General features: G+C 43.4%; 1 protein-coding gene across 2 annotated transcripts in view; it reads right to left on the reverse strand.

Annotated features, from left to right (window-relative positions):
* Nucleotides 1-814: 814 nt before the first annotated feature.
* The window catches only part of LOC140690314 (trafficking protein particle complex subunit 9-like), a 329,996-nt gene continuing 312,537 nt past the window's right edge, over nt 815-18,273 (reverse strand). Inside the window, exons 1-2 of one of the 2 annotated variants that reach the window (XM_072952014.1) lie at nt 14,507-14,825; nt 815-1,339 (exon numbers count right to left, since the gene is read on the reverse strand). In XM_072952014.1, coding sequence (XP_072808115.1) covers nt 1,091-1,339; nt 14,507-14,554 — 297 coding nt within the window. In that variant the 5' untranslated portion in view covers nt 14,555-14,825 and the 3' untranslated portion in view covers nt 815-1,090. Of the gene's footprint in view, nt 1,340-14,506; nt 14,826-18,273 lie in introns of those variants that run through there. The other variant, XM_072952013.1, reaches the window with a different exon arrangement.

An 18,273-nucleotide genomic window follows, 5' to 3' on the forward strand; every position in this document is an offset into this window, starting at 1 on the left:
CCACAGCACCTGTCATCAAGGGGATGCAGACTGAAACAGCGAGATACCACTGCACACCTGTCAGAACTGCCAAAATGCAGAACACTGACAGCACCGAATGCTGGTGAGGATGTGGAGCACCAGAAATTATAATGCATTGTTGGTGGGAATGAAAAATGGCCCAGGTACTTTGGAAGACGGTCTGGCAATTTTTTACAGAGCTAGACGTAATTCTAACATATGATCCGGCAACTGTGCTCCTTGGTGTTTACTCGATGAAATGGAAACTTATGTTCACACACAAATCTGCATACAGATGTTAATAGCAGCTTTATTCATACTCAACAGGATTCAGAAGCAACTAAGCTCTTCTTCAGTAGGTGAATGGATAAATAAACTGTGGTCCCGCCAGAAAATGGACTATTATTTGGTGCTAAAATGAAATGAGTTATCAAGGAATGAAAAGACATGGAGGAACCTTAAATGCATATTACCAAGTGAAAGAAGCCAATCTGGGAAGTTTCAGCAACTGTCTGATTCCAACTGTATGGTGTTCTGGGAAAGGGAAAAACACAGAGACTGAAAGATCAGTGGCTGCCAGAGGCTAGAGGGGAAAGAGCAATGAATGAGGTGCAGCACGGAGCATTTTAAGGTCACTAAGACACACGACTCTGTATGATGCTGTGATGGTGGATACATGTCATTGTACATCTGTCCAAACCCACAGAGTGCACAACACAATGTGTAAATCCTAGTGTCAACTATGGGCTATGGGTGATGATGACATGTCAGTGTAGGTTCACCCATTGTCACAAATGTACACTCTGGTGCAGGTGTCAATATTGAGGAGGCTGTGGGGGCAAACTGCAGTTCATACACCCAATCCAGCCCCAGCCACCGCTGTTAATAAAGCTCTATGGGTGTGTGGACTATCTGGCTGTTCTGGCATCTAAACAGTAGAGCTGAGCAGCTGCACCAGAGATCAGGAGGTTTTCAGACCCTGAAATATTTACCCCCAAGCCCTTGAAAGGAAAAGTCTGCTGAGCCCTGTTCTAAATGAATCAAGATTCACCCTGATGAGGCAGGACAGCAGGGCCCAAACCAGGCATGGTTAATGGGGCTGAAGCAATGTTTTAGTTCCAACACATTTGCTGAAGTCCTGCAAGTCCAGTGACAGACTGTAGCCAGGAAGCGTCTGCAGGAGGAGTCGGGAGCAGGCCTTCCCGCCAGGCTCCGGGATGCCGGGGGCCGCGTGCCGCACGGGGGCCACCCGCTTGAAGAAGGTGGACTTGCAGTGGAAGCCGATCAACTCGTAGAGCTCGGAGAGGATGCTGCACGGCTGAATTTTCTCCTCGGAACGCTGAAGCACAGGGAGAAAAGCAACAAGCATCTGAATGAAACACGTAAGTGAAAAAAGACCCATAAAAATGGTTTTCCCTTAAAACAGAGACCCGATGACACAGGAAGGAAGAGGAAGGCTGACTTAGTGCACTGATGGGACCGGATGCAGAAACGCAGGGAAGCAGCACTGTGCAGACACTCCAGACCCCCTCTGGGCCCCACCTCTCCGCATTCCACCTGTCCCTTTACTAGAAAAGCCCGTATTCCCTGAAATAGAGGAATCTGCTACCTAAACATGGGACACAGAGAAGGGAAAGAGGAAAAGGAAGGGAAAGTAAAGGAACAACAGTTCATCTAGACCCTAGGGTCTGGGCGGGACTTTCACCAAACACACAACTTCTCAAAGCACAGAGCGCACAGGGAGAGGCTGACAGAGTGATTGCGACTTCTGCTCCTAAAGCACCCAGCTACCTGTCAGCACACGCTGCGCCCATTACTGAATCATTACAATCATCTCAGAAACAACTACTACCCCGGCTCACAGGCAAGGAAATCTGAAACTCGGGGAGGAATTATTATCATCCTGGACAAAGTCCCACAGCCCAGTAGTCTCAGAGCCTCCGGCAGACCCTGGGCTAAAATGCTCCTCATCACCACGGGCCCTGAGACTCAGGCTGAGGCCACGTCAGGTCTGCACGGGCCCAGAGCACAGTCTGTGGGACAGGGAATGCTCCCACTCGAAGTGCCAGGTCAAGGCCCTCAGGAACTTGTGTAATGAAACCAAATCCCCAAACTCATTTCCAACCCACTGCCCTGTCCGGGAGGACTGCTCGGCACAACTGCGCTGTCACCTGTGCACAGGCTGAGCAAGGGGCCCAGACAGTGATGTGACATCCCAGTGGAAGTGGCTCGGAGACCACTTCATCACAGGACAGATTCTCCCGGCTTCCAACGTTAACTCTCCATTCCATTTCCAACTGGAAAGTAAGTTTAGACTTGTTTTCCTCTCTTAGAAACAAAGAGAGCGGTAACATCAGAGGGAAACTCAAGACAGAGGAAGAGTCTCCTGGTCATTTGCAAGGATAGGCCGGGGAGGGAACAGAGACAGGGATCAGAAAGACCCGTGTTCCAGTCCAAAGTCTGCACGTCACTCGCTTTGACAGTTTCCTTTTTAATACAGGTGATAAAATCTAATTATGATTTTTGGGAAAACTAAATGAAATAACGTATTCCACTAGCATAGGTGTAAAATCCTCCATGAGTGTTCCAGAAATGGACGTGATCGTGGTTAGTTACTGTCTGCCAATTCTTGTGTTCTCAGCTCACATCACCCAACCAGAGATGTGCGAGAGATTGCCTCACCAGCCAGCAGCCTTCTCCAACTTGGAAACTTACAGTGTCCGAAGAGCAGGCAGTGTTGGATGCTTTGCGGCACTCTGGAGGTAGCACTCCAGTGATGACTTTAAAAAGCTGGGGAGAATTTAGGGGACCATACAGTTCAAATACAGAGTACTCATTCCATGTCTACAAATATTCATCTCTAGCCATGATGAGTAAGAGAGGAAATACATATTCAAACATACATCATTTTCCCACATAAGTGCATCAAAACAATTTGGAAAGAGTGTAACTTTCTTCTCTAGATCACACAGCGGGGATTACAAGGTTTGTACTGACAGCCCTACTTGTAAATCATCTGCAAACGTAACTGGGTCCACTATCAGTCATCATAATTTGAAGGGAATGTTAGAAAAGAAAAAAGCCAAGTTAATACTCTCCAATCTTTTGTTTGGTTACGATGTCACAGAGGAGATGGACAGCTCAATAAGGAACCACTCTGCCGTGATCACGGAGCCGGGGAGCGGGATGTGCGGCAAGATGTATGACGCAGCCGCAACTATGCCCATGATTCTAGGCAGGTACCCAAAGTCACCTTGACAAGGTGTGAAACGTTTATGCCCACGTCCTCATAACCTGACATGTATTAAGGAGAAATGGAAACTTATAAACGGCCAATACCCTTGGTGGATACACCGTCCAAAGAGCAAAGTCACAGTTTGACAACTGGCCATCCCGGTACCTTGGGATTCATTCTTGAAGAACCTTAAAAACCACTCCTCTGTCCTCAAGAAGTGCTGCCTACTAGTCCTATCTTTGGCTCATGGATACCACATGTTGAAGTGAACTTCAATGTCTGCACAGATTTGACTGTCTTTCTCCAGGTTCACTTGTCCATTCTGAAGAGGCCTGAGCTAAGTCCAAATTCCTTAAGATTAATTCCCTCCAGTGACAACTCAACGAGCCTGTAATTACAAGCCAACTGAACAGGACTGTCCTCAGCGAAAAATGTCACCAACCCTTCACTGCTTTCTTAAACTCCTCTCCTGGTTAATTGCAACATACTAACACCACCCTCCACCAAGTTCCCCAACTATGTCAAATAGAAAGTAAGGTCCATAAAAGAGGAGACAACTCCATAGTCACCTTTGAATTCCTAGCATAAAGTAATGTCAATAAATAGAACTATGATTATGGCTTCTTTCCTTTAAAACCTTTCTGGTTATTTAAATGAGACCATGGAAGGGAGGTGTTTGAGTCCAGTATCTTGATCCAGAAGACTCTGGAGGCCTTTTTCAGAATGGCTGTCCACTGATTCATTCAAAACACACCTTCTCTTTCCGGGAGGAGCTGTGATTTTCTGCCATGGGTTTGTGGTCACTCTCATGCCAGAACAGCTTTAAACTAAATCCTTACTTTGGATATGTTATTTTTCCCGCTTCCAAAAAATTTTACTTTCCTTACTTCCTTGCCTTGAGGAATGCTTTTATTCTTTTCTTTCTAATTCAACCTTTTATAAAGCAGGATTCTCAGGATGTGTTTGGCCTTATATAAGAACAGCCATCCAACTCCCAGTGTGAGAGGCCACAGGCTCACCTCCTGCCCTCCTGCCAGGGCAACTGAAACTCAGTTCAGGAGCCAACCGGCACCCCAGGGCTTCTAAGGCTCACGTATCTCCCAGAATCCCTGCTTTCTGGTTTGTCTTGGCTTCTGAGAATTTCCCCTCACTTTCTTGACAATTAGCTGTGCAGCTTGAAAGATGAGGAAGGAAGGTTTTATTTCTTAATCAGAATTTAAAGGAACTTATGTAATGAAGCTTTTCACGAGTTTCTAGAACCCTCCATTGCTGAGACAGAAAACACACAAGATATTTTCTAAATTTAGCTATCATGTGCATTTTTTCTTTGCTTTTGTTTTGTTAACTGCTAATAGACATTTTTTAATTAAAAAATAAAATAAGGTCCCAAATAAGATAGAAAATTGAAGGGGCAAACAAAATTAAAGAGCAAAGACAGAAAAATGATAAGTACTCTACAAAGTTAATAGAATAAATACACTATGGATCAGACCAGCAATTCTCAGTAACAGCTAATTGAAACCTGACCATGAGGTAAAACGTCTCTCCTGTCAGGAGATGACCAACAGAAAATAGAATTAAATCAACAACCTAAAATTCTAAGTCTGGCGAGGTATAGAAGTCTACCAGCTAAGTGTGTCTTCTTCTGGAAAAGAGGGAGACTCACCAGCTCTTTTCTGTGGAGCCTGAGCCCAGGGGAGGACAGTGAAGTGTGTTCTGTAAGTACCCAATTAGCAAAGTGAGTGATGAATAAAGAGATGTGAGCTTTGATGAGAGATGATACTACTATTCACTTGTCCTGTAAAGTATGTCTTCGCGTTCAGAGATCAATATCTCAGCAGGAAAATGCACAGCCCGGGACCAGACCACTTCTGTGATTGTGACACTGCACTTAGATGTCTCAAGGGCACCTCCAACTCCACCTGCAAAGAGCTAACTTCACGGTGTTCCTCCCATAGCCATCCTGCCCAGGGCCCTTGGTCGGGGGCAAGGTCTCCCTGCCTCTCCCAGCTCAGGCCAATCACTCACAGATGTGACAAGACCCCTCCTTCAGGGGCAAATTTCCTCAGTCAACGAGATCCACCACCCACACCTGTCCTACCAGGTACTCACTGGCACTCCCTCAGCACTGACTCTGTGCTGGGGACCATGCTGCACACTGTGCACACGTTATCTCACTGGATCTACACAGCAGTCCTGGGAGTTCGGTACATCACTGCTTCTATTGATTAGATAAATTGTTTCACTTCCTTGGGTGTGTCATCCAAAGTGACACGGCTACTGAGCCACAAACCTGGGACTGAAAATCACTTGAAAATTGAACACTGCTACACCTCGCAGCCACCCTACTCTGACTCATCACATCACCTCCTGCCGAGCCTTCTAAATGTTTCTAAGCATTCTACAAGACAAAAGTGATCTACGAGAGCATCGCACTAGCCTACTTAAAATCTGTCAATGACGGTCCACTGCTCTTAGGAGAAAGCCCCACCGGGCCTGAGCACAGCCCAACGGCCCGGCATCCGCTTTCCCTGCGCGGCCGCGCCGCCTCACCCACCACGCAGCTCTACACGTGCAGCGTCCAGGACAGGGATGCTGACTCCGTACAACCCGGGGCTCGTCTCACTCAAACAATGATCACCCTCTTCAGTGGTTACCTTCTTCAATACTGAATCTCAGAAAAATATTTTCTCTGGATGAATCAATATCTTTTTCCTTACAACTTCCCATCATTGATAATGAGCTCCCCCCAAAAGAGAGAAGACCTAATCCTCAGTCTCCTTATCTGTAAAGTGCAAATAACAGGGAAATATGAGAGGTTTTATTAGAAGTAATATTCATGTGAGGCTGAGGGACAATTCCCAACATACAGTAAGTACTCAATATGTGCTTACTTAATATTAATAAGAATAGATTACATTCCAGCAACCTTAAATCAATGCTTTATGGCTTTGTCTAAAAGACTACCGACAAACTGTTGGACGAACTGTTTTGAGCAGATCAGCACAAGTGTACTGGGCGAGGTAAGCGCTGACTCCAGTTACAGCTGCAACCAACCAGCACTACGGGGCGGGAGCAGTTTGCTCAAACTCTTACATGTTGCTTGAGCATTTAGTTGTAGTTATTGAATAAAGACAGGTATTATTTACTCAAAGCTCCTGAAACATAAATCTTCAAAGATTGATGCAAATTATGTTTCAAGTACAACACTCTCACTAGAAATTACTTGAAAATTATAGTCTTAGCTCCTCCGCACATCAAAACAGCATTTTCCTAATGTATCTGACTATGTACTCTGAAAGGATTGTTTAAAAGAAATTAAGATGAAGCCATCCTGAATAAGATCTCAGTATCATCTACACAAACCCCACCCAAAGGTCTCATTTCTCACTTCCACATAGGTGTTCAGATGGCTTAAGCTGGGTCTTGGTTTCTTATGACACGGGGGTGGGAAGAATTGTGGATAGATCAATGTAGCAAATATAAACCTAGTGTATTTGCTATGTAGGAATCCTAGAAATAAATAAATTGATATATATAGTCCCACCCTTATGAAGCTAAGCCGTTCCATTTACAACTGCATAAAAAATAAAATGAGAGATACATTTAACAAAAGTTTACAAGATTTGTACATTGAATATTTTGAAGTATCACCAAAAAAATTTTAAAATATCTTCATATATGGAAGGCATCCCATGATCATGCAATGGTAGAAAATATTGTTAAAAATGTTAAGACTTCCCAAAGTAATCTACATATTTAATGGAATCCCTATCAAAATTCCAGCTGACTTCTTTGCAAAAATTGAAAAACTGATCCCAAAATTCATATTGAAAGCAAGGGACCCAGGTCAGCCAAAACAATCTTGAAAAAGAAGAGCAAATTTGGAGGACTCACTCAAAGGTTACAGCAAATCTATAGCACTCAAGTCATTATGCTTCTGTCATAAGTTTGGATGCAGAAATCTATGAGACACAATAAAAAATCCTGGGGGGAAACTTACATTTACAGTCAGTTTTCCAGAAATGTGCCAACAACACTCCATTGAAAGTATAGTCTATCCAACAAATGGAGCAGAGACACCTGGGTATCTGAAGGCAAAAGAATGAATCTGGAATCTGGACCCCGTATTTTATATAACAAATATTAATTCAAAATGGATCACAGACAGAAACGTAAAAACTAAATATATGAACTTTCTTAAAGAAGACATAGTATGAATCTTTGTGGTCATAGGATAGGCTATGGCTTCCTAGATACAATACCAAGAGCACAAGTGATAAAACAAAATAGATAAAATGGACTTCATCAAATTAAAATCATTTGTTACAAAGGACAACATCAAGAGTGTGAAATGAAAGGGGAAAGGGGTAGCTCAAATGATAGAGTGCGTGCTAAGGAAGAAAAACAAAATGAATAAATCTAATTACCTCCCCTATAAAGAAATTGTTTTAATGTTTAAAAAAATTAAAGTGAAATGACAATCTGCAGAATAGGAGAAAAATCTTGCAAAGCATATATCTAATAAGAGACTAGTATCCAGGATATAAAACAAATGCTTACAACTGAACAATACAAAGAAAATCGACCCAATTTTTTAATTTGCCAAGGATTTAAATAGATACACAATTGGCCAATAAGCATCTGAAAAGATGGTCAGCATCACTAGCGAAATCAAAATCAAAATGAGATCTCATTTTAAACTCACTAGGATGGTTATAATCAAAACATGGACAATAACAAGTGTCAATCAGGAGGCAGAGAAATGGATACCCTCAATATGCAGCCGTTGGAAAGGGGCAATGGTGCAGCTTCTTTGGAAGAGCCCGATGTTTCCTCAAAAGGTTAGAGTTATGTGGCTGAGCAATTCCACTCCTACATGTAGAGTCATCCTTCAGTGTCCTCGGGGGGTTGGTTTCAGGAACCCCCACCCTGGATACCATAATCCAAGGATGATCAAGTCCCTTTGCAATCAGCCATCTGGATCCATGAAGTGGAAACTACAGATATGGTGGGCCAACTGTACAGCCAACAGAATGGAAATGTATTCTCACAAAAACTTGCACATCAATATTCATAGCAGTATCATTCAGAGTAGCTAAAAGTCACTAAAAATATCCATCCATCAATGAATGGATAAACAAAATTACCAAGAATAGTCCCACAAACTTTTGGTAATTGAATCTTTGACAAAGGAGGTGAGAACATACAATTGAGCAAAGACAGCCTCTTCAGCAAATGGTGCAGGGAAAACTGCACAGCTGCATGTAAATCAATGAAGTTAGACTACCCCCTCACAACATACAAAAAAATGAATTCAAAATGGCTTAAAGACTAAAAATTGTAGACAAGACACTATAAACCTCTTAGAAGAAGACATAGGCAAAACATCTGACATATATCTCAACAATATTTTCCAAGAGCAGTCTACTATAGCAATAGAAATACAAGCAAAAATATACAAGTGGGTTCTAATTAAACTTACAAGCTTTTGCACAGAAAAGAAAACAAAAATTAAAGCAAAAAGACAACCTATGGAGTGGGAGAAAATAGTTGCATTAAATGAAAGTGACAAGGGCTTAATTCCCAGAATATGTAAACAGCTTTTACACTTGATAAAAAAGAAAAACAAACAATTCAATCCAAAAATGGGCAGAAGACCTAAAGAAACATTTCTCCAATGAAGACATACAAATGGCCAATAGGCACATGAAAAAATGCTCAATATCATTATCAGAGAAATGCAAATCAAAACTGCAAACAAGTATCACCTTTCACCAGTCAGAATAGCCATCATTCAGAAGTTCATAGACACTAAATGCTGGAGAGGCTGTGGAGAATTGGGAACACTCCTACACTGTGGTGGGAATGCAGTTTGGTGGAGCCATTGTGGAAAACTGTATAGAGGTTCCTCAAAAGACAAAACCTTGCGGGCCCAGATGACACAGCAATCCCACTCCAGGGCATATATCCGAAAGGAAACGTAATTCAAAAAGACAGTTTCACCCCAATGTTCACAGCAGCATTATTTACAATATCAAGACTTGGAAACAACCTAAATGTCCACTGACAGACGACTGGATAAAGAGGTTGTAGTATATATGTCCAATAGACTACTATTCAGCAATAAAATAATAATAAAATAATGCCATTTGCAGCAATATGAATGGACCAGGAGAATGACATTCTAAGTGAAATAAGCCAGAAAGAGAAAGAAAAATACCATATGAGATCGCTCACATGTGGAATCTAAAACAAAAAAAAAAAACAAAAACAAAGGAACAAAAAGATAAACTTATCTACAGAACAGAAACAGACACAGAGACATAGAAACCAAACTATGGTTACCAGAGGGGAGAGGGTGTGGAATGAATAAATTGGGAGTTCAAGATTTGCAGATGCTGAGTATGTATACAATAAACAGCAAGTATATACTGTATAGCACAGGAGAATATATTTAATAACTTATAGTAACTTATGTTTAAAAAGAATATGAAAATGAATGCAGGTATGTTCCTATTTAACTGAAGTTTTGTGCTGTACACAAGAAACTGATGCAACACTATAAACTGACTAGACTTCAATGAAAATATTTTTAAATAGACCAAAAACGAAAAAAAAGGAAAAGGATATTATCAAACAAAAAGAATAATGTACTGATTCAGGCTACAATATGAATGAACTTTGAAAATTTATGCTAAAATAAGCCCGTCACAAAAGGGCAAATAGTGCCCTTTAAGGTGAACTGTATCTAAGCATTTATTGTACTACTCCTGTAAATTTTCCGGAGTTTTGAAGTCTATCAATATCAAAATAAAATGTATTATTCATTAAAAACTTAAAACCCTTCCTCACAGGAGGGCTTTAATTATTAAATGCAGAAAAGCATGTAAAACTCTTGGAACAACAATTTTCACGTCCACACACAGTCACTGCTGTCACTGCCACTCAGAGTGTGGTGCCAGCGCTGATGAGAGCTGCCTCCACTCGCTCCCCTGCAGAAAGGAGTGAAGGCCTGAGCTCTGACAGGCAGGGTGAGCGTGAACCTGAGTCATACACAGCCACGTTCCAGACTCTGCGTTACCCAACTTTCTTATACAAACTGCAACATGTAATGTAAACACTCTAGAGGGATGTATCTTACAACACAGGGAATACAGACAATGTTTTACAGTAACTATAAATGGAGCATCTATTGTACACCTGAAACATATATTTTAAATCAGCTATGTCTTTATAAAAAATTAAAAAATAATTTAAAAATGTTATCCCTTTAATATTCAATTTGGTTTTTAATTAACTACTAAACAGCTTAGAATATATAAAAGCATTTAAGTGTGATGTTTGTTTACATATTTATTTACTTCAGCCTCCTGCTAAAAGAGAAATTAAACAATTTTTTAAACACAGCTTAACAACCATAACAACAAAAAGGCAAAACTGAGAGTGAAGAGAAAATGGGGATTCAATATTTAAATGAAACCAGGGGGAGGTAAACTCATAAAAATGGATTCCATGAAGTCAGGGCAAGTGTTAAAGGCCGACTAGAAATTCAGCTGTAAGATTCTTGGCAGCTAAAGCAAAAAGAAAAAGATGATGGGGCAGGTGGTAGAGCGTGTGCTTAGTGTGAACAGGGTCCTGGGTTCAAGCCCCAGGGCCTCCACTAACAGATAAATATACCTAATTACCTACCCCCCAAAAGAGCCCCAAAGAAAAGAAAAAGAGAAATTTCTTTCCAAAAAAATCCTGATATTTAATTTGGATTAAATACTTTAAAAATAAAAGGAAAATAGAAAAGATGAGTGACACTGTGAACAAAAACCCCAGCTGGGCTAACAAGCTAAGTCACAAATCTAAGTGTGATAAGTGTCGGTTTACTGATCTAAGTTTTGCTGGGCTAACTCGTAAATCTGAAGTTCAGTGTCAGTTTACTGGGCTAACAAGCTAACTCGTAAATCCAAGGTCAACAATTGTCAGTAACGTGATCTGTTCCAAATTGATAAGCTTCAGTGTACTGATTCCTTGCTTTTTGTTGTTCGAGCCTTATTGGCTAAAAGCCCCATACTTGTAATTAACCCTATAAAACCTCATGTGCACGTCTTGGATGTGCTCAGGGCTTGGGAACAGAAGCCCCTCTGAGCCCGCTGGCATAATAAATCTCAGTACTCCCACCCTCTGAGTGCTGCTTATTTCTTGGCTGGCCTGTTGTTTCCGTAACAACACAAGCGATAATGCCCGTGAGATAAATCTGCAATGGCTGCTGGCAGGTCCCCATGTCTCATGTGGGAAAATCTGAAACATATTTCTCACCACTCAGAGTCATCCTCAGCCCACCCCACATCTCCCGCTGTTAAATGCAGGAACACACGCAGGGCCCGGCCTTTGCTCTCTCTGTGTCATCACAGTGAGACAGGATGGAAGGGGGCAGAGCAAGCCATTCAAGAAAGACCACAGCAATTAATATCAAAATGGTGAAGAATTCAACCCCCAATAGGTCTTGAGGCTCAGGATGAAGAGATTTAACTTCTAGTAGATCCTGAGCTTCATTATACACCCATTGTAATAGTAACATGGTGAATAACACGGCCCCAGGCACCATGGCCGTCACAAGGCTAGCCACAAAAGGTCAAAGGGTGGAAAATGGCCAACTCCCTGGAATCCCAGCCCCTTGCCCTAAGGCTGGTCCTTCTACTTATTAGCATATGAAACCACGAAGCCCAAGAAAAGGAGCAACACAGAGCCACATCCCAGGAACCCCTGTCTCTACCTCTTCGGAGAAGGCCCACACTATTTCTGTGGAGTGTGTGCCTACTTTTAATCTGAGCATCAAACCCCCATACTTCGTGACGTTTCTCATGCCTGTCAATGTATCTCTCTGAATAAATCTACCTTTACTCAACACTGGCTTGTTCTTGAATTCTTTACTGCATGAAGCCAAGGAACAAAATCTGGTGGGGCACATCCCAGGGGCTCAACGGAAGCCTGGGACACAGCCCTTCTCATGCCCCACATATTTTTTCTTGTATCAACAGGACTGGGATGTGAAGTGAGGTCTGAGGCCCCAGCTAAGGGACAGAAGCAGCCTCCAGGTCTCCAATTGGTGGGCAGCCTCTCCCCCATCAGGGGCCATGGGGTCTGCCTGGTTCTGTGTGTTTTTTTGTTGTGCTGACTCCCCAGTCAGAGAGATTTCTCCTTAGGCCTGGCTCCACAAAACCCTTCTCTCCAAAATACAAGCACATCATGTCACAATCCTCTTGTTCAACCATGAATTGTTCAGCCAACTTTTTCCTTCCCCAGTTAAGTACCTAAATGTCCTCCCTGCCATCCCACCACTTCTTTCTTTTTGAGAACTCTGCACTCCCCACACACCATCCTGAACGCAGGTGCCTTGCTGGCTGGGACCGAGATGTTTCAGTCTCAAACATCCTGAGTCTTTCTCTTTCCACTTGCTAACTTAAAAAGGCCTTCCTGTGTCTCCCACCGCTCTGATTCTGAACGTCAAAAAATGCTCAGGTTACATTCACTCTGTGAATACCTCCCAGGTTTTGGCTAGGTTTCCTTCCCAAGATCTTCATTAAGGAGCTGCATCAAGAAGTTTAAAGGGGCTATTCTTACATTTGAGTGGAGGAGCCTGCAAGAAATTTAAATGGCTTTGAAGAGAGAGTTAACCAGGGACAGAGAGGTCGCAGGTCCTAGTCAACAGTGTCATGAGGCAAAATGTTCTTCAAAGGCTCAGAGTGGCTTCTGAACACGGAGTCGGCAGGGAGGAGGTGACAGGCAGTGAGTGGGGTGAGAGACACAGGGTACGGTCCCCCAGCAGGGGAAGAATTGGTTATTTTCTAGTTTTCCAATTTCTTACTACCTTTTTCTCTTATTGCCACATACCATTTCCTACGAATTAAGCATATCAATGTCAGTCATTTGGGCCACTTGGGAGAAGCTGCACGATGCCATTCACAGGGCTGGGACATGACAGCCACACCAGTCTAGGTTGAAAGACCAGTGGGGGTATTTCCATGGTAATCACGGGCATGCAGCAAACTCCCCAGCTTCAATGACCTCCTCTCAAAGTTGGCGCCAATAAAACTACCAAGCAAAATGCGTGATGATTCTGGCCAACATCTGTTTATTTGTTAAGTGCCTGTGACACCTGCCACTTAATAGGGAATGAGTACGATCAACGAGGCCCTGTCTACCTGGCCACACGCGCCCTGCCTTCCTGCCTTGGTGCAGCAGCACAGCTTGTTTAGCTGAGATGAGCGCCCCCAGAGCAGCCCCGATGGGAAAGCTCCCAGCTCTGCACGGCCAGACGTGTTCCTTTCCTTCTCAGAGCTGATCACAATTTGCTGTCGTCTGTTTTTATGTTTATCCCTTTTGTAACTGCCTCTCCTCCGGAGATTTTGCTCAAGCAGCACAGGACCAGGTGTGTCTTGTGGCCTGCCGGATATTCTGGGCTGGGAAACAGCCGAGCCCACATCTGGCTCTGGTGCTGAACGGAGAGAGCAGAAGGCCCAGGAGCCCATGCTGAACCGAGGCCCCTGCACACAAAATTATGGTCTGACTTTGGGCAAATTACACAGTCTTTTTTACCCTGAGATTCCTCATCTGTCCATAAAAATAACTGCCCATGGCACACAGAGTTACAAGTATTAAAGGAAATCACCAAATTCACAAAGTAGCCAAGGGGCTACCAGTGCATCCTAAACAGACACATGCTGCCTTTAAGGCTCTGACACACACCAAGCGTGGTGGTCGAACAAAGTGTACACTGCTAAGTGTCAGTGTGTTAAGTGCTTCATGTGTGCTATAATAATCTTCAGAACTTACAACAAGCCCAGGAAGTAACGAATATTATCATGCCCATTTCACAGACTCACCATCAGTTTAAGAGAGGTTACATTCAAGTCCAAGGCGCTATGGTGAGTAAATGGCGATTTCAACCTGAATATGGGCCCAGGCCTGGGCTCCATCTCTGTCCCATCCACCTGACCACTGCCTATGAATTCCACCTGTCCAATACCCAAGTTGAAGCCAGCCAGCTCTTAAATGCAATGTGTGTCACCGTTTGTCAATGTTGGTTCATTACCATAAACAGTTCTCAGAAAGCACTTCAGAAAGGAAAGTTGGACTCACATACCTGCCCACAAAGAAGAAGAATTCTGCCTTGCCTTCTCCTGTAACGTGCAGAAACCCTTCCCATTCACCACCGAATCCTTTTGTATGCTTCCTCCGTGTTCATGTTTACACATGGCTTATTAAAGTAGAAGTTACCTGCAGTAATTCCAACTCGGTTCCATTCCAAGCTTCCAGATTATCCATAATCAGGATAATACCATAATTTTCTGTGAATGAAAACACTACAAATTGAATGAAAATATTGCAACCATGTCACTAAACAAAGAATGCTGAAAACAAGTCATCAGCGGCTGCCGCCACCCCCCAGTGAAGACAGGCCTGCAGCCATTCACAACGGTGCCCTCTGAGCAGACTCAGAATAAGAAAGGACAGATTACTGGCCCTAGATAGCTAGGTGCTTGTCTAAAGTATATATTCAGTCAGCCCAAATGTTGGCTTCCTCCCATATATTGAAAAGCATTAAATTCATGAACTTGAGATACCTGGCTTTCTTTAGATAACAAGCAATGTTTTATTGTTCTGACTACCTGGTCTTTGTTGTAAAGCTCCTATATAATCCTAGCTTCTCCCCTACTCTTGCGAGCAGTCCCTCAGAGTGTTCTGAGAGGCGGTCATCCTGGCTCGAGTCCTTCTGACAAATAAAACATAACTCTTAATATTCAGGCTGCACGTTTATTTCAATCAAGTCCCAGAATAGACACAACTCATCAATTGTGTAATGGGACACACTGGATCAGGAACCAAAAGAGTGTAGTAGTCCCTAAGAACTACGGCTCCCTCTTTCTTCCTGTCATTATACAATCCCACCAGAACTCATTACTTTGCTGTCTGCTCCTCTGGCAACCAAACTCAGAGAAGAGTCAACTCAGCAGAGCGTCCTGCTGGGGAGAACCCCTGCAGCAGCACTGCAGGCTGCCTGCCCTCCCGCACGCTCTGACGACTGCTAGTGTCCTCCGTGGAAACCAGGCCAACAGAGCTGTTCCCTACAGCTACAAAGTCCCAAATATTAAATAAAACCTTTCATTTTATACTATATGTTACATATATACCCATCTCTGAAAACAGCTTTGCCAGAAGCCCAAATCTTCAACATTAATCTGCAAAGGCAAATCAGGTCCCCAAGGGAAAACAAGTCTTAAGACGATGCTAAGACCTCCAAAGTCCTCTCCACGACCATAAACCAAACTGCCTGTAGGTCTGCAGCTGCAGGAGGCTACATGTCTGCTTTTAAAGCAACCCCTTCCTGCCCTCGGGTGCTACAATGCCCTTCTACGCCCTCCCATCTCAGGGTAAGAGCACCCACTGCAGAACCTTGCAGGGCAGCACTGACAGGACTGGACAATGAGGATCAGAGCTAAACTAAGCCTTCTGATGACACGAGTTGTCACTCTGTCACTTTACAGATGAAGATATATATAGAGAGAGGTGGGGTGTTATTGTTCAAAGTCACACAGATAAAAAGTGACAAAGTCTATAACTCTGCTCCTCCCTCTGGTGTGACGCCCCAACTGGGACAACCACAGGGTTCTTTCGTGCCTGCCTGACCAGTTCTTTCCTATCACTCATGACCCACCACAGGGTCTGAAATTAGCCTGCATTTGCAGCATCTTTTCCCTCCAGTTTCTCAGGAACAAGGCTGTTCGGGCCACTTTATGACTTCCAGGTCCCCGAAATCTCCGTGCTCAGGCTGCTCTTGCCTGTGCATCCGGCCCGCTGCTCAGAGGCTCTTCCTCCCCTGCAGGAGGAAGTTTCTACTCTTCACAGGGACACCCCCTTAGGGGATCCCTCCTCTCGCCCTCAGCATGGCAGGTGTCCCAGGCCACATCGCGAGATGCCCCAATAGGACTGTATCTGCCCAGGTCTGCTAGTCAGACCAGCAGCCTCAGAGCCAGGGATTATGCCCAGGTCACACTGCAAACCTACTGCCCGCCTCACAGACCCCAGCCAGCAGGTCACCTGGAAGTCACAGCAAGTGCCCCACCCAATCCAGAAGCCTCTTCATTTCCCAGCACCACTGATGACTGGTTTCCAAACTTTGGTCAGTTTCGCACAAAACAACACCTTCTACTGTGTAGCGGGTGGTTTTTGCTTCTGCACCCCATTCTTACTGAAAACGTTAAGGGAAACCAAAAAGCCTCTTCTCAACCCTTTTCTGATGATACCCTCCCACCCACAATATACATATGCTCAAGAGATTTGGATCCACGTGATTTTGTTTCCCTTACGATAAGTGGCTCAAAACACTGCGGGATTATTTTTCCTTTGAGGGTATTAGGACTCAGTTTCTCGGCTTTAATCTGTTTTTGTCTTTGTCTTCTTTGTTCCTAGCAGTTGCCACCTCTTACTCCCTTCAGCAGCCTCCCTCCCAACTTCTAGTCTAGGAAATCAGCTGTGATGAGGGGCACGGGGGCATTCACAGAAGATGCAACAAAGGCAAAAAGAGGCTATATAATTTGCCAAAGATATCACCTTCAACCCCCAACAGAGTGTGTCATGTCCCTGTGTTTAACTCTTATTCTAAGCAAGTTAACTTTTTGTAGATTATGTTTATAAAGATGAGAAATCAAAATACATACAAGGACACACATCAACTCTAAGATATTCATTAACTCCACTATTTTGTTTCTATTTATTTTATTTGTATTAAAAAATTAAGAACCCCTGCAACCAATATAACAAAATGTTACTGGGTTTTAAATACAGAATATAGAGGGGTTAAGTGTGTCATTACTCATCCTTATATGTATGTTCACAAGATAAAATTATTTGAAAGTCTCTCTCCCCTCTCCCTACTCACTGCTGGCTCTCACCTGAGATCCCAGACCACACATCTAACAACCTTTCACTTTACCCACAGCTGAACTCATCAGTTTTCCCCCAGAAATCCCTCTGCAGCTTTCCCTCCTCAGAGCACAGCAGGACCATCATTTAACTCATTAATCCACCCAGAAACCTGAGCCTTACTCCATCCTACCTTCACAGACAGCTTTAAATCTTTCTTTTTACCATCTAAACATGCCTTCAATCTGTTCGCTTTTACCCACTATCCTACCGCTCAAGTGGAAGCCACCAACACAGCCCACCTGGACTCACGAGTCTCCCAAGTGGCCCCACAGCCAGTCTCCCCTACTTGAGACAAATGGGATTGTGTCACTCCCATGCTTTTTGGGCTCTTTTCAGACCCACTGTTCATAGAAGAAACCCCAATTTCTTCACCTTGTGAAGGTGTTTGCCATGAAACTGTCAGCTCATGGAGGGCAGGGCACGCCCTCTCCCCTCAACCCCACTCTCTGGCAGAGCATCAGCTTGGGAGGACCCGCTGAGCTACATCAGCCTGTATCCTAAACTTGGTCTTGGGTTCTTAGCAAACTGCTTCACTTATCCATACATATCCAAGGTAGATAAGAAAGATTTTAGATGTTGAGCTAGACTATTCATTTGGGGATTTTGCACTGGCAACCTGCAAGTATATGTTCTAATGTTTGTGTCTTGTTAAAACCACACCCAGATTAAAGGAGTATTTGTGGAATGTCTTCGGAGTAAAAGGGTTCTGTACTTTTACAGATTTTATGTTTTATAACATGAATAACCCGGACAGGGTCACAAATGGAACCGCCTCACAAGTGACAGAAGACAGGTGAGATGCATATAGCAACAGGTCACAAAGATGGTAAGAGCAAAGTTGTTTCTCCAAACCCCCAAAAAATTCCTCCAAGAACAGAAAACTCAGAATTTTGAAAGTAAAATACTATCATATAAGGAAAGAAAATAAATAATCCTCTTCATCAGGGGTTCAAGATCTGACTGCAGAGTTATTAGCAGGCTATACTGAATCCTAGCACAGAAAATTCAGATGGACTAGTGGTGAGTAAGTTCCAGGAAAACGGCAGTAATTCCTCCAC

Source organism: Vicugna pacos, chromosome 30 (assembly GCF_048564905.1).
Source record: "Vicugna pacos chromosome 30, VicPac4, whole genome shotgun sequence".
NCBI lineage: Eukaryota > Metazoa > Chordata > Mammalia > Artiodactyla > Camelidae > Vicugna > Vicugna pacos.